Source organism: Colias philodice, chromosome 29 (genome assembly GCF_061535455.1).
Source record: "Colias philodice isolate Cphi_HAF_F1 chromosome 29, ilColPhil1 Martin Lab GWU primary, whole genome shotgun sequence".
NCBI lineage: Eukaryota > Metazoa > Arthropoda > Insecta > Lepidoptera > Pieridae > Colias > Colias philodice.
Window position 1 is genome coordinate 4,746,298 of NC_143114.1, and position 26,973 is coordinate 4,773,270.

The 26,973-nt window shown below is 34.4% G+C and overlaps 4 protein-coding genes across 4 annotated transcripts in view; 2 read left to right on the forward strand and 2 right to left on the reverse strand.

Annotated features, from left to right (window-relative positions):
* Positions 1–26,973, reverse strand: part of Klp64D (kinesin-like protein 64D) — a 153,362-nt gene that overhangs the window by 54,129 nt on the left and 72,260 nt on the right. The gene's annotated exons all lie outside the window — the stretch shown is intronic.
* On the reverse strand, positions 1,683–13,623 carry LOC149475950 (V-type proton ATPase subunit e 2-like). Its single transcript, XM_089713100.1, has 4 exons — positions 13,430–13,623; positions 13,298–13,345; positions 11,200–11,287; positions 1,683–2,037 (listed from the first exon to the last, which is right to left on the reverse strand). The coding sequence occupies exons 1-4, from the start codon at positions 13,525–13,527 to the stop codon at positions 2,017–2,019; spliced, it is 255 nt and encodes an 84-aa protein (XP_089569226.1). The 5' UTR covers positions 13,528–13,623; the 3' UTR covers positions 1,683–2,016.
* On the forward strand, positions 14,167–15,793 carry LOC149475951 (uncharacterized). Its single transcript, XM_089713097.1, has 3 exons — positions 14,167–14,337; positions 15,041–15,240; positions 15,703–15,793. Exons 1-3 carry the CDS (start codon positions 14,197–14,199, stop codon positions 15,791–15,793), a joined length of 432 nt encoding a protein of 143 aa, XP_089569223.1. The 5' UTR covers positions 14,167–14,196.
* LOC149475952 (uncharacterized) overlaps positions 17,176–26,973 on the forward strand; it is a 35,016-nt gene continuing 25,218 nt past the window's right edge. Inside the window, exons 1-3 of the mRNA XM_089713009.1 lie at positions 17,176–17,330; positions 20,049–20,186; positions 22,056–26,684. Of these exons, the coding sequence (XP_089569135.1) occupies positions 17,287–17,330; positions 20,049–20,186; positions 22,056–26,684 (4,811 nt within the window). The 5' untranslated portion in view covers positions 17,176–17,286. The remainder of the gene's footprint in view (positions 17,331–20,048; positions 20,187–22,055; positions 26,685–26,973) is intronic.

Genomic DNA, 26,973 nt, shown 5'->3' on the forward strand with positions numbered 1-26,973 from the left:
AAAATTTAAAAGGAAACCGCGATGTAAACTATGCTCTTCTAGTGTCATTCTAGCGGTTCTAGCGTATAATATATTTTATGTTGTTTTTATTGCATTTTTTGCACGCCTCATAAGCGAAGCGTTGAGGTGGGTACTACTGTCACTTCGCGCAAAACATCTGATTTTTCAAACTTAAAATGTCTTTATGTATCATACATTGCACTTGTAAGATAATACATACACACACATATTAAGAAAAAACACTATTTTTAACGTTCATGATATTTTTGATGTCATTTTTGTTATTTAAACTAGTTAAAAAACAGTTTAAAAAAGTTCTGTCTTGGACGTCCGTGTGTCTGTATGTGCGGATCCTTTTTCTTGTTAACACGATAGCGACCGAAATACTTTACTAATCGAGTCTTTTTTTTTCTCTTACGCTTGAGTATGCTCAGGAATAGAACCCTTTCATTTTTCAGGGTCTGATTCGATGTGGTTTAATTGTTATTAAATAAACAAAAATAATAATTAATAAATATTTATTAAAAAAAAATTATGAGGCGTGCACTTTTGGATTTTCCAATTGCACGCCTCATAAGCGAAGCGTTGAGGTGGGTACTACTGTCACTTCGCGCAAAACATCTGATTTTTCAAACTTAAAATGTCTTTATGTATCATACATTGCACTTGTAAGATAATACATACACACACATATTAAGAAAAAACACTATTTTTAACGTTCATGATATTTTTGATGTCATTTTTGTTATTTAAACTAGTTAAAAAACAGTTTAAAAAAGTTCTGTCTTGGACGTCCGTGTGTCTGTATGTGCGGATCCTTTTTCTTGTTAACACGATAGCGACCGAAATACTTTACTAATCGAGTCTTTTTTTTTCTCTTACGCTTGAGTATGCTCAGGAATAGAACCCTTTCATTTTTCAGGGTCTGATTCGATGTGGTTTAATTGTTATTAAATAAACAAAAATAATAATTAATAAATATTTATTAAAAAAAAATTATGAGGCGTGCACTTTTGGATTTTCCAAATTATTTATTCTTATACTTACTCTTATACTTATGATAGCTGTTTATTGTACTTATAGCATAGAATAATTACTTTATTAGCATATAATAAAGAAATAGAACAACAATGAGCTTAGTTAACATTTAAGTTTTATTATAGGACCTTTTAATTTTAAAACACAATAATTATAATTAAGTATTGGACATTGAGATATACATATATGGAGACGACACCGCCTACAACACTTATGTTCCGCTCAACATACGCCACATGACGTATGTTGAGCGGTTTTTTTAATGGTTTTAAAGTGAAACGCATCAAATATGCCTTCGTGTGTGTTACGATATTGCACAAATAATACAAATAATACGGAAATGTGCAAAGGAATAACTTTCATCGGTAAGAACCTAACTAGATAATAATTTTTAAAACTTAGTTAGAGCAAAAAAATGGCGCACAGATTTTGTTCGTGGTGTCTCCTCCATACGTATAGTAATATTATCTCAATGGTATTGGACCGATTTTAAGATTTTTTTCAGATCAAGTTTTTATTAAAAGTTAATTATTCCTCAATTTTCATACTTTCACGCTCTAAGTTTTCACCACTACAATTTGGAATATTAATAAATGCCAAATATTTAAAATTAATTTTATACAGGTTAAAATAAAACAAAAACAAACAGTATTTACTATATTTATTTGAACATAATTATCTACAATTAAATACATGTTATCATATTATTACTTATTATAAATTGGTGATTGGAATGGCATGAATCAAATAATAAAACATTTCATTTAATAAATTGTGGATAATAAATAAAATTACATCTTACATTCAATCAGGATCATAATAAATTCAACAACTGATATTTGTATTAATATTTTGAAAAATATAACCTTAAAATTATCATAACATTCGTCCACACATTTTGCCGCGTTTTTAATACAGATAATTTTTTTTTTTCGTAGCGTTGCGACAATTTTTTTTTCTGCTTGTTTCTCATGTCACTTACTTGGTGTAGGCGTTGCCCTGTAATAAAATACATGTGATTAAAATTTAAAATACACAGAGTATAAAAATTCTTGAGGTATTTTTTTTAGGTAACGAGAAATCTTGGTGTCAAGAACCTTCGACCGCACGTTGACAGATTGGATAGTTGGCAAGATAAATCCGATAAAGAAAAAACACAAAACAGTGTTTTATAATTAACTAGCCGTGGCCCACGGTTTTACCAGTATTGCTCCGCTCCTATTGGTCTTAGCATGAGCTTACCTCGATAAATGGGCTATCTAACACTGAAATAATTCTTTAAATTTTCCTTAGATTGGCGCGTTCAAGCAAACAAACGAATTCGTCAACTTTCATATATAAGTTAAACAGTACATATTATATTACTAGTGGTCCGCCCCGGCTTCGCCCGTGGTACCTACATGTTTAAACTATTTTATCTCTCAAGTTGGATCGAACTGCACATGGTGTGCGAATTTTATTATAATCGGTTAAGTGGTTTAGGAGTCCATTGAGGACAAACATTGTGACACGAGATTTATATATATGTATATTAAGATGAGCCAGCCTTCAAAAAAAAAGTTCTTAAAGAATAAAAAACATTCAAAACATTATTCTTTTTGTATGTATTCTTATATTTTTTGGGTTTGATTTTACACGAGTATTTAGAAATTAAAGATTTTAACGGATTTTAACGCGTTTTATACATTATATTATTATCCCGACCTTTCGCACACTATGCAGCGAGCGTGGTCACGGGGAGACTAATACATGTAATGAATAAATGATAAATCGCGTTTAAAATCCGTTAAAATCTTTAGTTTCTTTTTGTCAGCTGTTTTTTCATGTACATATTATATAAATAATTAGAAGTATCATCACGCGATACTAATCAAACAGAATTAATGTCTAATTACAAATAACTAGCTGCGCCGTGCGGTTTCACCCGCTTGGCTCCACTCCTGTTGGTCTTAGCGTGATGTTATAATTATAGCCTATAGCCTTCCTCGATAAATGAGCTATCTAACACCGAAAGAATTTTTCAAATCGGACCAGTAGTTCCCGAGATTAGCGCGTTCAAACAAACAAACAAACTCTTCAGCTTTATTATATTAAGTACTAGTGGTCCGCCCCGGCTTCGCCCGTGGTACATATTTCGCAATAAAAGGTAGCCTATGTCCTTTCTCGGGTATCAAAATATCTCCATACCAAATTTCATGCAAATTGGTTCAGTAGTTTAGACGTGATTAAGTAACAGACAGACAGACAGAGTTACTTTCACATTTATAATATTAGTAAGGAGATATAGATTAAAATAATCTACTTATATATTTATCTACACGTGCTAAATAAAACAAAGTACGCTCGCACACGTGGTATTAATTTATATCTAGACTTGATTCTAACGGTGCATTCAGATCAAACGAGCGAATGCTCATTTCTAACTCCACTATGTCAAATTCTTTTAGTGTAAACAGGCGTAGAGCATTATTTCGTTGTTCACTGCGCGGTTGGTAGCGACAGCTTCGAGCAGTCAACGACCGACCGCTCGAGCAGTCTGTGTACCTCACTCAGCCATTAAATGCTCGAGCAGTCCGTGTACGGCCGGGCTTAGTAAGTTCGAAAAGATTCTATGCAATTTTCTAATACTGAACATCACTGAATACGAGTTTTCTTTTACACTAAAAGATCACGAAAGAATGCTCTTGCTCTAGCTATATGTTCGTTTGGTCTAAAATCTAAATGCACCGTGTCTAGACTTTAAAGGGGTGACAGACGTACGAGTAAGTACGCGAACTTGTGGCTCGACGACCTTTTTCGCTCGTGTGTCACCCCAAGTACGCGTACTTAAAAACCGTCGAGTAAGTTCGTTGAAGATCCAACATGTTTGAAATTTTACTCGTAGCCCGCCTTCGCTCGCACGTCTGTCACCACCGCGAGCCGCGAGCCTAGCCTGTCTAGCTATAATAGGTGTTACTAAGTGCAAAAGTTCAATTAATTTCGTCTTCTTCTTTTAGTTTTATGAAAATAATTTAATATAATTAATATGAATGAATATAATATAATTGAATATTGGCGAAGGTATCTTTGAATCACGCCAAGGAAGTTTCACTCCTGACGCGTGGGCTCGGCGCACACGCTCTTTTTTTGTAAAGTACCCTCAAAATATAATAGTAAAAACGAAAATATATCCTTCAATTTTTGAACATTTATTTTGTTAGAATGCTATTTACTTAAAAATAAGTGCTGGTTATTAAATTAAAAAAGTCTATATTTAATTCCTGAATAACATAAAATTCCCTCTGTTGATGACATAGAGACATTCGATATCGGTGACACGCGAGAAGCTACTGACCAAGCTCTTGCGTGTGTCACCGACGTCGAGCCGAGTAAGTACGCGAACTTTAAAACCGCGGTTTTAAAGTTCCTACGTCTATCAGCCCTTTTATCTGATACAAGCTGACCTAACGAATCAAAGTGCATTACCACGGATGTACATATTATATGGAATTTGTATGGCTATAATCTACACTAATAATATTACAAAGAGGAAAACTTTGATTGTTTGTTTGTTTGATTGTAATGAATAGGCTCATAAACTACTGGACCGATTTTAAAAAATTCTTTCACCATTCGAAAGCTACTTTATCCACGAGTAATATAGGCTAGGTTTTATCCAGGAAATCCCACGGGAACGGGAACTATGCGGGTTTTTCTTTGAAAACGCGGGCGAAGCCGCAGGCGGAAAGCTATCGGATAACTAGGCTTCCGCCCGCGGCTTCGCGGCCGCGGTAATTTACGAAAAACCAAACATAGTTCCCGTTCCCGTAGGATTTCCGGGATTGCGTCATTTTCCCGGAAAAAAAAAGTATAATTTAAGTTTTAAAAAGTAGTCTATGTCCTTTCTCGGGTATCAAAATATCTCTATACCAAATTTCATGCGAATTGGTTCAGTAGTTTAGGCGTGATTGAGTAACAGACAGACTGAGTTACTTTCGCATTTATCACTACATAGTATAAAACAAAGTCGCATTCTCTGTCCCTATTTCCCTATGTCCCTATGTCCCTTTGTACGCTTAGATCTTTGAAACTACGCAACGGATTTTGATGCGGTCTTTTTTAATAGATAGAGTGATTCAAGAGGAAGGTTTATATGTATAATAACATCCATTAAATAGTGGAGAAGTACTGTTATTTTTGAGGTTTCTAATGTGATGTCGTAAATAATTACATTTCTTCCGCTTACATTGCAAACGCAGGCTGAACCCTACGAGTTTTATCAAAATAATGTACTAAGTATTGTACACATTGAAAAGGTCTACAGAAAAGTCCGCGATGGCATATGTCTATCTCTTATGGATAACCCACAATAACTTTTTTTTTGTCATTTACTTTTTACGACAAATAATGGCTAATTTTCGAAGCGATTTTAACCAATACAGCATTAATCCTTAACCAATTAAATACCTTGAATACATTGTTCATTTAATATAGATCTATATGGCCCTTTACACCGTATGATTTAAGTGAATATTTTCGAAGATATTACAGATTTAAAAATTGCGGGACGTACCGTTTGCAGCGGTACCGGCCGGCCGGCCGGGCCGCTATGTTTTTATATACAACGTTAAAAGTTTTTCTGTAGTGTATTTAGTATCAGCATTGCACCCGTGCGAAGCCGGGGCGGGTCGCTAGTAATATTATATATATGTATGGATATTGTATGAAAGCGAAAACTGCTAATCTCTATATTAATTCTTGAAACAAAACCTTTGTATTGGTACCCCATTTACGAAAAACGTAGCGTATGTAAAAAAAGCGATTTAAAAAAAAGACTTTTACGAAAATTGTGCGGACGGGTCTTGAGTATGAAACTTGACATATTAATATTTAAAAAATAAATACATTTTACATATACACGCATAACTACATAGAACTCTGTCACTTCTGTCTTTCTCTATGTATCTTTAAAACTACGCAACAATTTTGATACATTTTTTTAAGTTTCTAGTTACATATTTTATTAATAGTACAGGTGTGTTTGTTATCCTTTCACGCGAAAACCACTGAACGGGTATTGATGATACTTGACAGTTGACAATGATGTAGCGCCTTATTCCTAGTAAATAAAAGACACCGCACGTTGGAATCAGATGTTTCAACGCACTGAAATGCAGCCTAAGACTCCTACTTATTTCCAGACACAAAACTCCCATCAAATAATTATTTTTAACAAAAAACTAATCGTGACACGGCACCAGCTATCAAAAAAAAAAGAATCATCAAATTCTGTTCACACAGTCAAAAGTAACCTACAAAGCTAAAAAACTTAGTCAGAACACACGTACTCTCGTTTCAAATCGGATATAAATCGCTCCGTTACGACGTAAAAGACAAACAAACAAACACTTTCACATTGATATTAGCATCTCATCTTGAAGCATCTATATTCTGTTCCTCGTGTCTACATCACGTGAACGAACCGAATGAATTTATATTTAGCCCAGTTTCAAATGCAAGGTTATTTGCATAGTAATTGTTGTATCTTTGGACTGACTGTGACTTTGGTAAAATACTAACTGACTTCTAGGTTACAATTCATCTATACTTATATTATAACCAGCTTACCGCCCGCGGCTTCGCCCGTTTTGTCTAAAACCTAATCCTAATAATAATCCTAATCTTCTTCTTATATATAAAAATGAATCGCAAAATGTGTTGGTAAGCGCATAACTCGAGAACGGCTGAACCGATTTCGATAATTCTTTTTTTATTATATTCCTTGAAGTACGAGGATGGTTCTTATGTAGAGAAAACGTAAATATGTACCACGGGCGAAGCCGGGGTGGACCGCTAGTCTTCTTATATATAAAAATGAATCGCAAAATGTGTTGGTAAGCGCATAACTCGAGAACGGCTGAACCGATTTCGATAATTCTTTTTTTATTATATTCCTTGAAGTACGAGGATGGTTCTTATGTAGAGAAAACGTAAACATGTACCACGGGCGAAGCCGGGGCGGACCGCTAGTAATATTATAAATGTGAAAGTTTGTATGGATGTTTGTTACTCTTTCACGCAAAAACTACTGAACCGATTACAATGAATTTTAGCACACATATAGAGGGTAACTTGGATTAACACATAGGATAGGTTTTATCCCGGAAATCCCACGGGAACGGCAACTATGCGGGTTTATCTTTGAAAATGCGGGCGAAGCCGCGGGCGGAAACCTAGTAAATTATATACTAAAACCTTCCTCTTGAATCACTCTATCTATTAAAAAAACCGCATCAAAATCCTTTGCGTACCTAGTTTTAAAGATTTAAACATACAAAGGGACATATAGGGACAGAGAAAGCGACTTTGTTTTGTACTATGTAGTGAAGCTGAAGAGTTTGTTTGAACGCGCTAATCTCGGGAACTACTGGTCCGATTTGAAAAACTATTTCAGTGTTAAATAATCCATTTATCAAGGAAGGCTATAGGCTATGTATTATTATCACGCTAAGACCAACAGGGGCGGAGCACTGTGGGTGAAACCGCGGGGCACAGCTACTAATATATAAACAAAATTACGTCGTGACAAGTGATAACTGCGTTAAAAACAACCGACTTCAAACTTGCACTTGCAACATTTACAAATACAGAAACAAATGCTTATAAAATAAAAACTACTGGGCCTATCCGAATAAAATTTTTATGGGACCAATTCGACACCATCCCGCATCGAACAAAAAAAGAATCACGTAAATCGGTTCAGAAACCTCGGAGTAATCGGTGTACATACTTACATAAAAAAAAAAACATACCGGCCGAATTGATAACCTCCTCCTTTTTTTGAAGTCGGATAAAAAGGGAATGCGCTAGGGTCAGCGATAGACGTTCCCATGCGACACGCCGACTCAGCCGTATAGTTAAATATTTATATAGTCAAATGTTTATGGATTTATGCAGTGCACATTGCTTACATTACAAAAATAAATCATTATAGTACGAGAGCTTATAGTACGAGATCCGGCTGCAGGATCAGTGCGTTCATCTGTTTTTTGCTGAAAACCGAATTTTTATGTATATTTATAATTAGGAGAATATATATCGACTAGGTTGCCAGTCAAAATTTGGCCGCAAGCATGTTTAATTAAAATTTTTCTAATCGATTTTTGGGAAAAAAATTCGTTCACTTGTTTTTTGAATAAAATGTAGTCTACATCACGTCAAATGATATAAAAATTCTAAAAAATCACGGTTGCCGCTTTTCACCTGGCCGCAACATCTTGGCAGCCTGGTGCAAACAGGTATGATTTCGATTTATTTTTACGTTCATAACGCACATTTATGAATCATATATCAAATTAAAGCTAATTTTTTTCTATTTATTATCATATATGGTTGCCTAATTAAATCCGGCCGCAAATAAGGGTTGCTGGCTTATAAAAATTATAAATATAAGATTAGTGTGTTCATCGGTTTTTTGCTGAAAACCGAATTTTTATGTAACTATATGTATTTATAATTAGGAGAATATATATCAACTAGGTTGCCAGTCAAAATTTGGCTGCAAGCATGTTTACACTCAACCTTAAATATTCAACATCTTTAACAGACGAAAGAACGAAAGAAAAAACATACCGGCCGAATTGATAACCTCCTCCATTTTTTGAAGTCGGATAAAAAGGGAATGCGCTAGGGTCAGCGATAGACGTTCCTATGCGACACGCCGACTCAGCCGTATAGTTAAATATTTATATAGTCAAATGTTTATGGATTTGTGCAGTGCACATTGCTTACATTACAAAAAAAAAATCATTATTCTACTTCCCGCTAATATTATAAATGCGAAAGTTAGCAAGGATGGATGAATGTATGTATGTTTGTTATTTACTCTTTCATGAAAAAAACTACGGGTCAGATTTGGATGCACGTGTTGAATGAAACCGCGCGGCACTACAGCTAGCTATTTAATAAAAATAATGCTGAATAAAATAATTAAGACAATAAAAAATAAAACATTACACATACACCGTACTAAGCCGCATTTGACACGCGCGTAGTAATTTTTAACTACCTATACATATATCTAACTAGATTTCCGCCCGCGGCTTCGCCCGCGTTTTCGACGGAAAACCCGCATATTTCGCCTATTGTGCAATTTATGTATATTTTACCTAATGTTATTTCATCATTTTGGTGTGTACAATAAAGCATTCATTCATTCATTCATATTTCCCGTTCCCGTGGGATTTCTGGGATAAAACCTATCCTATGTGTTAATTCAAGTTACCCTCTATATGTGTGCTAAATTTTATTGTAATCGGTTCAGTATAATTTGCGTGAAAGAGTAACAAACACATCCTCATACAAATGTTCGCATTTATAATATTAGTAGGATAACCTTTTCTTTTTGAAACTGCCTCTTTTGACATGGACCTTTAATTTGATTCAGATATTACTTAAAGTTTTTGAGTTATCATTATGATGTTTACTTTATCTGCATCTTTTGACATAAATATGTGTATTCATGTTACACATTTGTTAAAGAACCAGAAAACAAGAAAATTCTAAAAGTCTTTAGAAAAATTAAAATAATTTTTCTAAACATCATGTCCGTAATCATTTCCTCTTAACTGCCTATAATTCGGATTAGTTTATGTAGTATACTTCTATTTAGACATATTTATATTTATTTATATATATATATTATATATATTTAATATTTATATAGTTACTACTATGCAGTATGCATATGTGTATGTATGTATGTGTATCTTATGATATATTTGTATTTCATATATTTATTTAGGTAATATTAGTAATATTATTATTTATATATATATTTTTTTTTTTGTTCATTTTTACGTATTTATATCATGTACTGTATAAAATGTGTATATATTTTATTGTGTTCTCTTATTATTTCTACCCTATTCTAAAAATATGTTTTTATTTTGTCCGACAACTTTTTGCGCTTCTTTGCCTTTCTCCCCGTGGTTGCCTGGCAGAGATCACTGCATAGTGATAAGGCCGCCCTTTGTGCTTTCTAATCTTATTTTTTTATAACCTTTATGTATATTTTGTTTTTTTGCACAATAAAGTGTTAAATAAATAAATAAATAAATAAATAATTTGCGTGGACCACCTGTCTTTTAAAACTTCCACGCGTTATTTTTGAAAAGTTTCACTAAACGATCTTTAAAAAAAACAAACCACCTTGACCTTCACAAATCAACCTTATTGAACGAGAAGGTTGCCACTTGCCATGACAAATTTGTGTGCCGTCAGATTCACCGAGCAAATAAATTAAACTATTATTATAAACTAGCTTTCCGCCCGCGGCTTCGCCCGCTTTGTCTAAAACGTAATAAATTATATAATAAAACCTTCCTCTTGAATCACTCTATCTATTACAAAAAACCGCATCAAAATCCATTGCATAGTTTTAAGGATTTAAGCATACATTGGGAGGCAGAGACAGCGACTTTGTTGTTTATTAATTATTATGTAGTGAATTAGTGATTATGCTGAAGGCAGCAACAAGCATAATTTTTGTTGCCTATGAATGTAAATTAATTTTATCTAACACACTTGTATATATCTATACTAATATTATATAGCTGAAGAGTTTGATTCTTTGAACATGGAACAACTACTGGTCGATTTGAAAAATTCTTTCGGTGTTAGATAGCCCATTCATCGAGGAAGGCTATAAAAGTGAAGTCCCATGTCCCCTAGTGGGGTAAGGGGCAGATGCATTATACATATGTTTCACTGATCGATTTTCTTTAGGGACAAGTAGGTGATCAGCCTTCTGTGTCCTACCAGACCAAGAAATTTTTTTTTTCTTCGTCTCCACCGGGAATCGAACCCAGGACCCCTCGGTGCTACGCTCACGCGTCAACCACTGTACCAAGGAGGCGGTCAAAGGAAGGCTATAGACTATTATATCATCACGCAAAGATCAGTAGGCAAGAAGCAATGATAGTAAAACCACGGGACACTGCGGGTATTATATCTGTACATATAAAAATTAACCTCCTTTTCACTAGGTAACAGCATCACATAGGAATGGGTGGGCCTACCTATTTCAATAGTTGTTATTTTGATTTGTTGGTTGTTAGGAGAAAAACCATAAAAAATTTTATGTTGGCATCTAGAAAACTAAGAAAATGCGAAAACACTTACCCATGAGCGAGCTATCCATATGAGGGTCTCGTTGTTCAATCTGGGGCCAATGAGAGGGTTCATCTGCGCCATGTATGCACACAGCCAGCTGAAATTGATAGGATTTTTATTAAAAACATGCTTTTACTTTATTTGTAACGGAAAGCTAATATGAAAATAAATTATTATGCGAAAATCGTATGCAGTTAAATAAAAACTACAAATGAATACAAATAGACAAATAAATATACTTAATACTTCATAATTCATATATTATTAAGTAAATATTATATTACATACAATATACATACTTATAGAAACGTGAAGGTAGATAAATAAATAAAAATATAATATAATATAATATAAAATCTGACTAAATGTCAGATTTTCCAAAAATTCATAAAACATTAGGATTGGCTCATACATAATATATTATTTTAGATATTGGAGAAAATTATATCATTATACAACAAAAAACTTTGCTAGCGCGATTCAATTCTTCTCAATAGCGTGTAGTAGCGACATCTATTTTCACTGACCGAAGCTACTTGATACTCGACATAGCATTTTTCTCTGAGATGATTTTTATTTTTCTTTAAATAAAAGTGTTCTTAAATGTATATCCAGGTGCGCGTCCGCGAGTTCTACATCGCGATGCAGCGTTGCCCTTACATCCACGAGATGAAGGAGCGGCTGCTTGGCGCGCCAACAGACGGGGTTGAACGCGAACGCGACCAGAGAGAGCAGAGCGAGTCGCCGCCGCGCGCCGCCGCCCATAGACCCGCAGGTCGGCACCATCGTCAAAGTGAAGATCATCCATCGTCATTCACTGTTTATTCTATTTTTTAATTTCAAAGTTCTGTGCTATCTGTGTCATGAATTTAATCACAGAATTTAATACATGGTTCAAAGCGAAAAGGAATAATTAATTTAAAAATAAAATTTTATGCATTAATCAATCGATAATCTTCTTCTTCTTCTTCTTATATATAAAAATGAATCGCAAAATGTGTTGGTAAGCGCATAACTCGAGAACGGCTGAACCGATTTCGATAATTCTTTTTTTATTATATTCCTTGAAGTACGAGGATGGTTCTTATGTAGAGAAAACGTAATTATGTACCACGGGCGAAGCCGGGGCGGACCGCTAGTACATAATAAATTGTATTTAAGTATTTAAAAAAAATTACAATATTTATGTAGTAGCTATACCCAGCTATAGACCAACATAGTTTTATAGACATACTATTTTATATCTAGGCTATATTTATTCACAAGATTTGTTGATCAAAAATAAACTAAATTGTATATTTTATAAATTGTATGGTTGTGAAATAAAGATATTTTTATTATTTATCTTATTTTAAAAAATGAACAGTATGTACATAGACCGCCTTGCTTAAGTAAAGTGGTTGACATGTGAGGGTAGAACCGAGGGGTCCTTGGCTCAATTCCCGAAGAGACTAAGAAAAAAAAAATGTCTCGGTCTGGCAGGACACAGAAGGCTGATCTACTACTTGTCCCTAAAGAAAATCGATCAGTGAAACAGATGTATGCAGAATGCATCTGCCCCTTACCCCACTTGGAGACACGGAACTTCACTTTTTATGTACAAAATACAAATCAACCTTATTGAACGAGAAGGTTGCCACTTGCCATGACAAATTTGTGTGCCTTCAGAATATATTGTGTCTTTAAATAGTCTCAATGATTTACGTGGAGCATCTATCATAAGTTAGGCTTAAAATATACAATCATAGTGATTACTACCAACAATATGATCAATTTATTGAAATTGATGCGACTACAAAGTGAATGACACTACTAGACATGGAAAGTAATATTAAACTAGTATCATATGACGTCATACAAATTTTATTGCTAATTACAAATCTATTGTTCTCTAAGCACAAGAGAAGTATGCTGTTATCATTTAAGGAACTGAACTGAACTGAACTTCCAAGTCATTTATTTGGACAATTTTATAGTAAACAAATAAGGTTTAGAGATCGTTCAACCAGGCCCCAGGGTTTTACGCTTTGGTATACGTATGTATAAAGAAAACAGGGAAAACCATATAGGCGTTGGTAATTTTAGAATTAATAGAAATCATACTTACAACAACCAGCAAGTAGCTGCTGTTAACATTAACACCACCTGGATGATCCTGAAACGTTTTAATGATAGAATTAAACACGGAATACATGAAATGAATGAGGTAATACGAAGAAAATGTAGTTCAAGTACATACCCTCTGTTAGGTCCTTTTGGAGCGAAAAACGGGCAAACGATACCCACCACACCCCAGAGAACCGTGAAAACGGTGATGGGAACGAATGATGCGCCCATTTTGGGTCACTGGTGCCTTTATTTTGCTGAAATCTTTCAATAACACAAATATCAGCTGCCCAAAGATGGTGGACTTTTTTCAATGTTGGTACGACTGTACGTCGACAGTCATATGACAATACAATCGGATACTTATACTAGCAAATTAGCAATAGTAATGATTTCCTTTTCGTAAAGTAACTTATAAAAAACCATACATTTATGATGATTAAATAAAAACAATATTAATTAATACAATATAGCTATGAAAATGTTAGATAGAGCTCAATTTTTTTTAATCAATCATTCCGAGATTTATTTTGAGAATTTTTTTAATTTTTTATGGTGATGTTGCCATCGTCACAAAAATAGTAAAGTTAAAATCACAGTTAAAAAAACGAAATTCGGTTATCACATCAAGCTTATTTGAATGAAATACTTATTTTCTGTATATATAATACAAAGCAATATACTACTTTTATCAATAAAAATAACATTTTATATTGAAATCACTGAAATCCAAGGTAAATTTATTATGAACTCTTTGTAAATTGGTAATGATTTGTTGTCAATTACAGTCATCAAGCAATGACGAGACATTAATGATTTATGCAAAAGTTAAAAAAAATTGCCATCAAATCTTCCTCATTATCTCAAAATTATTCAAAACATTAATAATAGGTTTGAAAAATGCGACCACGAAAACGTAAAGATAAAAAACAGAAGAGGAAACCACATAAAAAGAGTAAAATTCATAAAACACACAAGAGACACATCCTTAATATTGCACCGTCTGATTTCGATTTTATCAATCAAATCAATCGTGATCATGTATGTATGTTTTTGTAATATAGTTATGAAAAACAATACAATTCATACTATATTAGGTATATACTATATATTATTAATATGTATTATAAATGCGAAAGTAACTCTGTCTGTCTGTCTGTTACTCAATCACGCCTAAACTACTGAACCAATTTGCATGAAATTTGGTATGGAGATATTTTGATACCCGAGAAAGGACATAGGATAGGTTTTATCCCGGAAATCCCACGGGAACGGGAACTATGCGGGTTTCTCTTTGACTGCGCGGGCGATGCCGCGGGTGGAAAGCTAGTATCCTATAAAATAAAATAAACTAGAAATAATTGATCTCATAAATCAATGGAAGTAGTGCGCCCTTGAGATCGTGTTTAATTTTTTTTTATATTATCCAATGCATATTAGATTATATAAAGATTTCCGCGAAAAGCGCGGCGAAAAAAGAACACCCATAATTGAACAGTGCACTTGCTATTCGCCTTGGAATTCGCATATTCGTGTGCGAAACATTTTTCTATGAAATCAAAGGACAGACGAATGTGTGCACATAGATTACCGTCAACAGTCGTATTCGAATATTTCATTGATTGAAGAAACGAATGGCCACCGAATGGCGTACTCGAATGTTTACATGCACCATGAAAAATTTTATTGTTACCATATTATATCCTCACAATCGTATCGTATCTAATTAAAGTATATATTTCAGGAATACCAACTAAAAGACGTTAAGAAAACTTGGAAAGTCGTGCCAAAAGATTCGTGTGAAGTCTACAAGGACCGACGCAAACGTGAAGATGAACAGACTGTGTCTGAAAGAGATACGGAAGAAAATCAAAGAGATGATACTAACCAGAAAGCACAAACGAAGAGAAGGGTCAGGCGGCCTTTGAAAAGAGATAGTCGAGGGTGGGTTGCTTTGCAATAAAAACTAACTTTATGTAACTTAGGTAAATGCGCGATGAAGAGTAAAAAAAATAATTAATAAATCGCTTTTAAAATCCGTTACAATCATTAATTCTAAAGAATATTACCAGACTACCTGCGCCCCGCGGTTTCACCCACCTGGCTCCGCTCCTGTTGGTCTTAGCGTGATGATATAATATAGCCTATAGACTTCCTCGATAAATAAGCTATCCAACACCGAAATAATTTTTCAAATCGGCCCAGTAGTTCCTCAGATTAGCGCTTCCAAACAAACTCTTTAGCTTTATCATATTAAAGTATAGATTTGCCCGCAGCTTCGCTTGCGGTCACACAAAAAAATTCATGAAAAACTTTTTAGCTGTACAAAGGGTCCATCAAGTTGTATATTTCGAATTCAAAATGTTCAAAACTACAAAAAAATGTTAATGATTATGTTCTTTCCAGACGGTTTCTTCCCGAATCTTCCAAATGCTCATGCTGTTCACGGACTCACTCGGATACATCATACGATACAGAGGCATCTTACGACGATTGAATTTATTTATTTTGTTACGTTTATATTATAATTGTTTTATTTTGGTGTGTGTGTGTTTTTTTAAATGTCAGTCCTTATCAAGTTATCATTTTGACTAGCTTTCCACCTGCGGCTTCGCCCGCGTTTTTAAAGAAAAACCCGCATAGTTCCCGTTCCCGTGGGATTTCCTGGATAAAACCTAGCCTATATTACTCGTGGATAATGTAGCTTTCGAATGGTGAAAGAATTTTTAAAATCGGTCCAGTAGTTTATGAGCCTATTCATTACAATCAAACAAACAAACAAACAAAGTTTTCCTCTTTATAATGTTAGTGTAGATTAAAGTATTGTCTATGTAAACTGAACCGATTTTGACGAAACTTCTAAATTATAAAGTTGTTTATACAACTAGTTAAATATAAATCATTTCACATCGACTTACTTAATATTTTTTGCAAACGTACATACATACAAACTTGAAACTATAAAAATTTTGCTTCCGTGTTTCTAAGCTGTAATAGAATAACATAAAAAAGCGACGCAATTCTGACAATATGTATTCTAAGCGTATGTATTATTTTGGTATTATTGGAAGAATTGCATCGCTCTCGAATTGATAACCTCCTTTTTCAAGGAGCGGTCTTCACGAATATATTAATGCGAAAGTGACCTTACTAATAATTTCTAATTACTAAATTTTTCCATGGATGGTAAATATTTTTTGACCTCATCAATTTTTAATTAATTGATCGAAATAATTTGAAGAGCTCATACATTATGGAAATACGGTACCGTCTATGACACAAATAAAAAAAAACAAATATGATTTTATTCATAGACCGTCAAGAAATAGAAGAGAAAAACAGGACTATTCAAAATATGTCAGTATGAAGCTTTATGCAGCAAAATTTTTGTGTATTTTATAAACGTTTGTAGTCAAAATTTAAAGAAATGTAGATCTTATTTTCGATGTCCGGACCGTTGAGTGTAGAAGACTATGCTTGTTTTTTTATTTGGTTAGGTATTTTGTCCATTTACATTACACTTCTTACGGTAACTGTTCTCGGAGTCGTATATATTTTGTAAGTGCTATTTTTTTTAGAATTATGTAATTAAATTAAAGTTTAAATGGTAGTATATGCACATTAAGCCCCACTTGAGGTACTGTAGTACCGTAACTTTGTTTGGGTTCATGGAATACATCAAAAAATATTATAGCAATAATATTAAATATATTTATATTGTCTAAGTATATGCTTTAGATATTAAAGTATATTAAATGGTATTTTGTAATATTTTTACCTTACAATACATATGTGATTCTTTTATTTACAACATTTTTCAACTTGTTTAAATTACAAACTGGCAACACAACGCATTATTTTGAATCTGCCAAATTCGAAACTGACCGTTTAAAAACGTCAGTTTGAAAAATTTGTAAACAGTTATTTACAAAATACAAAGTGATTGTATTTATAATGAAAAGGTGTAAGATTTAATTGAAAATCAACAAAATGGATACAACAGACAATAATAAATCTTTAAATGCAACTGCAACGTAAGTAAAACACTTGAAAATAAAACAAGGACATCGCTACATCCAAGCAATTGAAATTACTGTTTTCTTCTAAGATATTCTTAACACTAACTATATTTAAAGGAACTATCTATTAATTATTAATAACAATAACATCGCATTCGCTCGAAGTATAGTCAGAAGCTTACACAAGTAAACTTTATTTTATATCATACTATCTTACCGCCCGCGGCTTCGCCCGCTTTGTCTAAAACCTAATAAATACATATACTAAAACCTTCCTCTTGAATCACTCTATCTATTAAAAAAAAACCGCATCAAAATCCGTTGCGTAGTTTTAAAGATAGCATACAAAGGGACATAGGGACAGAGAAAGCGACTTTGTTTTATACTATGTAGTGACTTAGTGTAAATCACATTTAGTTTAGTTTACCATTATATTTTTATTCGAATATGTTAAATATACTTTCCATGGCATGTATGATATATCTCCAGAATCACATACAATGGCAGAAGAATTTTAAGAAATAAGTCCAGTACTTCTTGAGATTAGCACTTTCAAACAAACAAACTATACAGTTTTATATTAGTATTATCTTATACTATTAATGTAAAGCTGAATAGTTTGTTTAGTTCAGATGAGGGCTGTATCATTTATAATATAACTAGCGGTCCACCCTGGCTTTGCCCGTGGTACATATTTACGTTTTCTCTACATAAGAACCATCCTCGTACATCAAGTAATATAATAAAAAAGGAATTATTGAAATTGGATCAGCCGAAACGGGTTTCATCTTATATATAAAATTCTCGTGTCACAATGTTAGTCTGCATACTCCTCCGAAACGGGTGGACCGATTCTCATGAAATTTTCTGTGCATATCGGGTAAGTCTGAGAATCGGCCAACATCTATTTTTCATATGTACCACGGTCGAAGCCGGGGCGGGCCGCTAGTTTTTATATACAGTGGTGGACGTTTAATTAGAAACACGTAACAGGATGAAGTAGTCATCAAATTTATTTACTTTTGTGTATTAACGTATTAGTGATTAAGCATTATTTCATATGTAATAGAACACCCGTTAATCTAGTTTTATAATAAATTGCTTATTTTTAATCAAACGTTAGCTTAAATTAATAAAATTAAACAACTTTAAGTGAAACCTGATTTCCAAGCATTTTCAGTCTGGACAACAAATTAGAAACAGCATGCTTCGAGTGTTCCAAAGTCAAAACCTGTTGAAATGCCGACAATATTTTTTTCTTCTACAAATATTTTCACCGTTTTTTAAACATTCCGTATAAAAGTTTCTGAAAATTAATTTGCTTTGCAGTATAAATGGGTAAAAGTAACAATTGTGACCCCATCAACAAGAAAAATAATTTTATGTTTACATTTTGACAAAAACTGGAGTTACAGGATAGAATAAAATCATTTAGAGTGTTTGATAAAAAGATATTCAATGCTACAGTTTATTTAAAAGAGCATGGTACTTCTGATTAAGTACCTAAAAAAGCTCGACCATGAAAAACCACTGCTCGCGAGCATAAGCAAATAATTATTTTCTCAAAGATGGATCCATTTAAAGGTTCCAATTCTATTAGAAAATATATTTTTGCAAACGTTTTAAAATCTCATACAATCTAAGGCACGACGTTGTAAAGCCGTTGTTGTCTATAAAGATTATAACAGTCTAAAAACAACTCCATACATGCCCATACTATAATGTTTCCTCCGCCATGCTTAACTGTTTATTTATTATCTAAGGCCTGGTTAACTTAACGACGCGTGTATCCTTTGCCATCAAAATTGATTAAATTAATTTTAGTTTCATCCCAAAATAAAACTTTTTCACTGGCGTACTGTCCACTATCATTATTTCTAAGTAAATGAAACACGTTGTTCCCTTCCTTGTAAGAAGCTGTACTTTCCTGGCGTCTCTCCAAAAAATTTTGCCTCAAATTACCGCCTGCGAACCGATCTCATCGACACATTGCGAGGTTCATCTTCGGAAAAAACTAATTTTATAATAGAATTTGAACTTTTAAATGGATCCATCTTTGCCAAAAGAATCATTTGCCTATCCTCGCGTGCAGTGGTTTTTCATGATAGAGCTTTTCTAGGCACTTTTTCGGAAGTACCATGCTCTTTTAAATAAACTATAGCATTGAATATATTTTTATCGAACACTCTAAATGATTTGCAATTTTCCTGTAACTCTAGTTTTTGTCAAAATGTAAACTTAAAATTATTTTTCTTGTTGATTGGTCACAAATCATACTTTTAACCATTTATACTGTAAAGCAAATTAATTTTCAGAAACTTTTAGATAGAATGTTTAAAAAACGGTGAAAATATTTGTAGAAGAAAGAATATTGGCGGCATTTCAACAGGTTTTGACTTTGGATCACGCGAAGCATGCTGTTTCTAATTTGTTGTCCAGACTGAAAATACTCGGAAATCAGTTTTCACTTAAAGTTGTTTAATTTTATTAATTTAAGCTAATGTTTGATTAAAATTAAGCATTGTCTTATAAAACTAGATAAACGGGTGTTCTATTACATACGAAATAATACTTAATCTTTAATACGTTAATACGTAAATGTTAAATGAATTTGATGACTACTTCATCGTGTTACGAGTTTCTAATTAAACGTCCACCACTGTATATATGAATATTTTCATATAAAAATGTATAGTTTTTATAAACTATTTAAAAATATTTCTATCCTTACAGGAGGAAGAGACGATCATCAATATTGAAGAGTCAAAGGCCGCCGCGCACTCCATTCTCCGAGTTGGAGTTTAAAGTAGCCACTCCGACGGACACGACCAAGAATCGACGTGTTAGCTTCTCTAGGCGAACGGGCGTTGCGTAAGTTTGAAACTTTATTCATTTACTAGCGGTTCGCCCCGGCTTCGCCCGTGGTACCTACATGTTTACGTTTTTTTTTTCATAAAAACTATCCTATCTCTCAAGTTGAATCGAACTGCAAATGGTGTGCGAATTTTATTATAATCGGTTAAGTGGTTTAGGAGTCCAATGAGGACAAACATTGTGACACGAGATTTATATATATTAAGATTTTATAGGAATTAGAATAGTAGGTGAGTTTTATCATAAACTCCGCGCGGTTTCACCCCCGTGGCTTCACTCCTGTTGGTCGTAGCGTGATGATATATTATAGCCTTCCTCGATAAATGGACGATCTAACACCGAAAGAATTATTCAAATCAGACGAGTAGTTCCCAAGATAAGCGCGTTCAAACAAACAAACTCTTCAGCTTTATAATATTTATCATAAATTTTTCAACTTATTTTGGAATTAGACTGAATGTGCTTGAAATCCGTTGTTTACAAAGCAATGTATTGATGTTAGTACGATAAACAAGACTAGACAAGACTATTATACTCACAATTACATTAAAAAATTTGTCAAAGCTGAGAGGCAGAGTCTTCTAATGAGCGATACAATAGACTTTGAACATTACGGACACAAAATAAGGTGTTAATTTCAATTAATGTTTTATATGCAAAAAAAAATATGCACATTTGTTTGATGACCTTTCAGCAGTTATTTCACTATAAAGATACTAGTGGTCCGCCCCGGCTTCGCCCGTGGTACCTACATGTTTAAACTATCCTATCTCTCAAGTTGGATCAAACTGCACATGGTGTGCGAATTTTATTATAATCGGTTAAGTGGTTTAGGAGTCCATTGAGGACGAACATTGTGACACGAGATTTATATATATTAAGATTATAAATTGCTTTCCACCCGCGGCTTCGCCCGTGCAGTCAAAGAAAAACCCGCATATTTCCCGTTCCCGTGGGATTTCCGGGATAAAACCTATCCTTTGTCCCGGGGTAAAAAGTAACCTATGTCCTTTCTCGGGTATCAAAATATCTCTATACCAAACTTCATGCAAATTGGTTCAGTAGTTAAGGCGTGATTGAGTAACAGACAGACAGACAGAGTTATTTTCGCATTTATAATATTAGTATGAGTCCTGGCTGATGATTTTAATGTGTAGGACATTTTAAAATGCTTTAAATGGTTAGGGAGCCAGGTGCAAATTTGGTTAACTATTTCCTCTCAAGAGATAATTCGTCAGACGCATGAGAGTATAGTATTGTAAAGCCTCGTGAACGTCAGCTGGCGCTCGGTTGGGGGGGTGAGCGGTTGTAGCCTCCCACGCACATAGGAAAAAAAATACATTCATTCATTCATTTCCTCTCAGCTAAAAATTTGTCAAATTGTAGCTAACCCAATATCTCAACGAAAAAAAATAGTCAGCTGGTTACAACATGGTGTATTAAACGTCAGCTGGTGTCTCGAACATGAAAGTTAAATTTAAAGAAAAGTTTATTTTCCGTTATTTCCTCTCAAACAAAAATTTACCTGATGATAGCTTATATGTAACTGTGGATAAATATATATGTCAGCTGGCTGTATCTTGGTGGAAAACCCGTCAGCTGATACGGGAGGCTACAACCGCTCTTCCCCCCAACCGAGCTCCAGCTGACGTTCACGAGGCTTCATAATACTATACTTTGATGCATTTTACTAATTACCGCTTGAGAGGAACTTGGTCATAAAATCTGCTGCTGGCTCCCGGACCAAAAAGTTTATTTATAATCATTACAAACTTTGAGAACGATTAATTTTTTTTAACAAGTATTTCATCAAATAACACCAATTAAATAACACCAATTAAAATGTACTTGTATTTTCAATTACAGAGAGTTTGTCACCAACGAAGCGACAACAACATGGAAGAACTTTTACGAGGAGCACAACAAGAGTCTAGAATCGTCTGGCAATGAGTCAGGGGCGAACAGACAAAAACCAATGACAATAGGACAAATAGGCAGATCTATATTCGACCAACAGTTTGATGAAGTGGTTGCTGTGGATCTCGGAAGTACCATCGTACCGACAAACTCGAAACAGGACTACCAAACGTCCCTAAACACTGCCAATTATACACAACAAGTCGCTGCCTTAGAATGCACAGGCGAGAGACTAACTTTACCGCAACAGAACTTCGAATTAAGCGCGCTAACAGACCACCAAAGCAAATTGTTCGGAAATGACTTTACTTGCACTGGCATGACCGAAATGACCAATCCCATGAACGTTAACTTCTCCGTAATGCAGACTCTGGATGGCAAATGTGATGATTTAGATGAAATACAGCAGGATTTGAAACGCGCGCAGCAAAATGTTATGTGTCCTGGACCAGTTTTTAGTGGGAATGTGTCTGAATATATAGAAGTCGATCTCAATATGACGCATGTTGGTCTGAAAAATGATGAGTATGATATGTCCATAACTGATACAGTTTGTAGTCCGAAAGTGCAAGAAGTACCCAAAAAGTCGCTAAGCAAAAAGTCGATAAGTGAATTTAATATGGAGGATAAAGAAAATCTAGCAGTTAACCCCTACGCGCCGTTAATAGAATCCGAAAACTTTGCAGTTAACGAAGAAGTGGACAAAGTATTAGTGTTTGACGGTAAAAGACTGACCGTACAAACAGAGAAAAAGCAAAAACCAGAACCGCCGCTCAGAAAGACGATAGTTTTGAACACAGATGACGATTTACCGAATTTCACGACCCCAATGACTAAATTGAATCATGATACAGTTTATTCTGAAGATAACTTATCCATGACGCAAACGTTGGAGAGTAAAATAGATGTACCCAAACGGCAGACGATAGTCTTTGAAAATGATAAATGTAACATATCTATAACTCAAGCCCTTCCCGCAAAAGTCATAGTCGCTCCAGTAATAAGCCACGAGGATAAACATAAAACAATAGTTTATGAAGACGATAATATATCTTTCACACAAGCGTTACCTGCTAATTTAATTTCCACTAAACAGCATGATGGAACGGTACATTTTAATACTAGTGAAATATCGTTTACGCAAGCGATACCCCAAAACATAGTACAGTCGAAAAGACGAACGATTTGCAACGAAGTCGATATATCCATGACTCAAGCTATACCCAGCAATATATTGACTAACAAGGAAAATCACAAAACAGTATTATATGATAATGATATGGAGGTATCCATGACTCAAGCAGTTCCTCAGAATATAATTTTATCCCAAATTTCGAATGACAAGCAAAAAACGGTCGTTTTTAACGATAGTAATTGCGATATTTCAATCACTGAAGCTTTGCCGGCGAAAGCGATTCTGCCAATATTAGAAAATGTATTAATTGCCGCGTGTGACACAAAAACGGAAAACATCGATAAATCTCGAAAGGAAAGTTGCTTGAATAAAACAGAAGTTAAATATCAAGATATATCTATGACACAAGCGCTACCTCCAAATATAATACTTTCTAAACAAAAAGATGAAACTAAATACGACTTTGAACAGAACATGTCTACAACGCAAGTTTTGCCGAATGGGCTATTAATAGAAAATGAAGAATCGGTTGAAAAACCTAAAAAAGAAGAAATAATACAACCTGATGAAGAAAATATACATAAACATGATATAAAAGAAGCCAATAATGATAAAATTAACAAAACATATGATGATAAGAATGATTTGGGTAACTTGCCTCTCGCTAAGCCCATTCCAGGAGATATTCTAACAATAAAAACTGATTTGGACAAAACACAAGAAAATAAAACACTAATAAAACCAGAAAAGTATATGTGTGATCAAGACTTTATAGTGTACCAATCAATGGAATGTAATGTTAGCAATAAAAAAGGTAAAGAACAAGATCTAGATGTGTGTATTGAAGTTGATAAAGTAACAGAAACTGATTTATATAAATATTCAGATGATACATTAAACGAAGAAGATGACAAAAAACCTAAAGAATCTACAACAAATATGTCTAAAGAATTAAAATCTGAAAGTATTGTAATAGAAGAAAATAATGACATTGCTGATAAAATGATTAGTGGTCCTACCTCGCATAGTTCATTAAAACCTAAAAAGTCTATATTGAATGAACTTTTAGACATGTCCAATGTATCTTTAAATCATTGCGAAGAGAATGTAATGGCCGTAGTCGAATCTCAAGTTGAAAATGTTAAAAGTGACGCAGTTGAATCTCCGAAAATAGAAGACCCTAAAAGTGATACTTCTTCTAAAAGTGGAGTGTTTATTATACGAAGAGACAGTAATTGCGAAAATACAGAGATTGTTGAAGTAGAAGAAAAAATTGATACTGTGTTGAATAAACCTGAAATTGAGAGTCGCATTCCAGCTCTAGAATACAAAGTTGATGACAATTGTGAAGATTTGAACAATACAATAGATAAATTAAAAACAGCAACGAAAAATATGCATTACGAAGAAGCAAGTGACGCCAACTTTGAAAATAAACTAAAAGAGTCGAACATGTCGAGAGTATCAAAATCTCTTAACGCGGCAGACGATACAAGGGAGCTTTTGCAAATGCTATCCGAGTTTACCGATCGTCGTTCCTTACCACCCATAAAAGATGAACCAGAGATAGAATATGAAGAGAAAGTTGAAATCGACTCAAAGAGTTTAGCAAACAGACGACCAACATTGAGCAGAGAGGATTTGCTCAATAATATATCTATGGCTCAAGCGGCATTAAAACAGTCGCGATTTGACGTAGACAGCGATAGTGTAGAAGAAACAGACGATTCTCCGGATGACGTCATGTCTATAGAGAAATCTGGAAGACGATCGCTAAGAATCAGTAGCGATGTGGTCAAGGCTTTACAATTCGATGAAACAGCGAGTGATATTAATACAGAAATGGATATATCTCCGCTTAAGAAAACGGCGTTCGGTGAAACTTCATATATGAAAGAGAGAAATGAAAAAGCTAAAGTTATACCGACGTACGATGTGTCGGACGGTATAAAGGAACTAATGAGTGATCTGGTCAAGCCTCTGGCTGATGTACAACCGTTCGAATCTAGTGTTAAGAAAAGTCCATCGACCGTGAGCACACAGATTCAAGCAAATCTCATCACTTCAAGCCAAATCGATTTAGATGTTGAGTTACTTTCGAATACAGAATCTATGGCGGATATAAAGAAAGACGTGGCTTTAATGGACGAAATAGCTCGCTTGGGCGATAGAGCTATTTCTACTATATTGAAAAACTCCGTAGCTCCCGTATCTTTGGACGTGTCTATGGAGGAAGTACATCAACCAGAGAGTCCTGAAAGTCCAGTTAAAGAGCAGAAAATACCACGAAGAAACCAATCTATACCCGGCCAAATTATTTACTTCGATCAGCATAATCCTCTTAATAACGTACTAATTTCGCCAATGGATTATGAGGACGCTCATCCATACAATCCAATTAAATCCCACGAGACATTAGTACCAGAGAAACGGTCGGTACAATTCTCAGATTCGAAAGAAAATAAAGTCGAAATTAAAAGAGTATCAACGCAATATAACGTGGACGTTCAGAATTTACCGGCTGGGGACGCGTGTTCGGACAAAAAAGATAATGAAAAATCTGATATTAAAAGTATCACATCTAACACAAGCAAACCGCTGTCTATAGATCGATCCACTGAAGGTATAGCAGCCGATTTGAAAGACACGGAAATAAACACAGAAATAGTCATGAAAAAGAATAAAGAGTTGCTAGAAGCGAACTCGTCTCTAACTCTAGTAGATGACGCATTAGCTCGTAGTACTTTCGATGTAGACATTGATAGTCGTCCACTTTCTGAAGACGAAGTTACAAGCAAGCAATCAGCATTAAGAGTTATATACAAAATGGACAAAAACGGCGTGCTTACTGAAAAAATAGAGTCGAATGACGTCATCGATTTGACGTCCAACGAAGAATTTTACGAAGACATTCAATCTTCAAAAGCAAGGAAACGTAGTTACAGTCCAACTAAGCAGGAAAAGAATAAACCGATAGTGGAAGTAACTCCAAAACCAGTTAGCAAAATACAGAAGATTTCCAAAAGTCCGAATAATAGTGACAAGGAAAAGTCGCCAAAAACACTATCAGAGAAAAGGTCGCCGAAAAAGTCGAAAAGCCCGAAGAATAGGAAGCCGTCTGTCACAATACAGCAGTTACTAACTGAATATAACATAGTGGATATTGATAGAAAGACAATTTCGGACGAAGTCGATCACGCGATTAAGAACGTTATGTCCATAGACTCAGAGTTCAAAGAGAGTGTTCAAACTGTGACGTCATATACCACAGATGTTCTTAGTGAAAATACAGAGAGTGTAGCTAATTTGAAAACGTCTGGAAGTGAAATGTCACAGGATTGGCCGAAAGAAACGTTAAGTGAAGAAAGTTCGAGAAATTTCTTTAGCGAATGTGATTCTAGTTGCAATGTGGTGGCCAAACTTAATATGCTGCCGTTTATGGGGTGAGTTTTATTTTTATAAATAGTTTTATGAATACTATATTGAGTAGCTTTTCGCCCCAGCTCTGTCCCCATTTTTGTAATATTTTTTACCACTTAATAGTATCCTTATAATAATATCTGTTCAGTCGTTTTAGAGCTGTTTGTGGTGTAACCGCCCGCGGCTTCGCCCGCTTTGTATATACTAAAACCTTCCTCTTGAATCACTCTATCTATTAAAAAAAACCGCATCAAAATCCGTTGCGTAGTTTTAAAGATTTAAGCATACATAGGGACATAGGGACAGAGAAAG

Bases quoted from the DNA above. Each gene is read 5' to 3' on its own strand.
- LOC149475950 (XM_089713100.1), bottom strand. From the start codon at position 13,527: ATGGGCGCATCATTCGTTCCCATCACCGTTTTCACGGTTCTCTGGGGT. The intron at 11,288-13,297 runs GTAAGTATGATT...TATCAATTTCAG, and splicing joins GCAGCTACTTGCTGGTTGTT to CTGGCTGTGTGCATACATGG. The intron at 2,038-11,199 runs GTAAGTGTTTTC...ATTTTATTACAG, and splicing joins TATGGATAGCTCGCTCATGG to GGCAACGCCTACACCAAGTA.
- LOC149475951 (XM_089713097.1), top strand. From the start codon at position 14,197: ATGCGACCACGAAAACGTAAAGATAAAAAACAGAAGAGGAAACCACAT. The intron at 14,338-15,040 runs GTATGTATGTTT...TATATATTTCAG, and splicing joins ATCAAATCAATCGTGATCAT to GAATACCAACTAAAAGACGT. The intron at 15,241-15,702 runs GTGGGTTGCTTT...TGTTCTTTCCAG, and splicing joins TTGAAAAGAGATAGTCGAGG to ACGGTTTCTTCCCGAATCTT.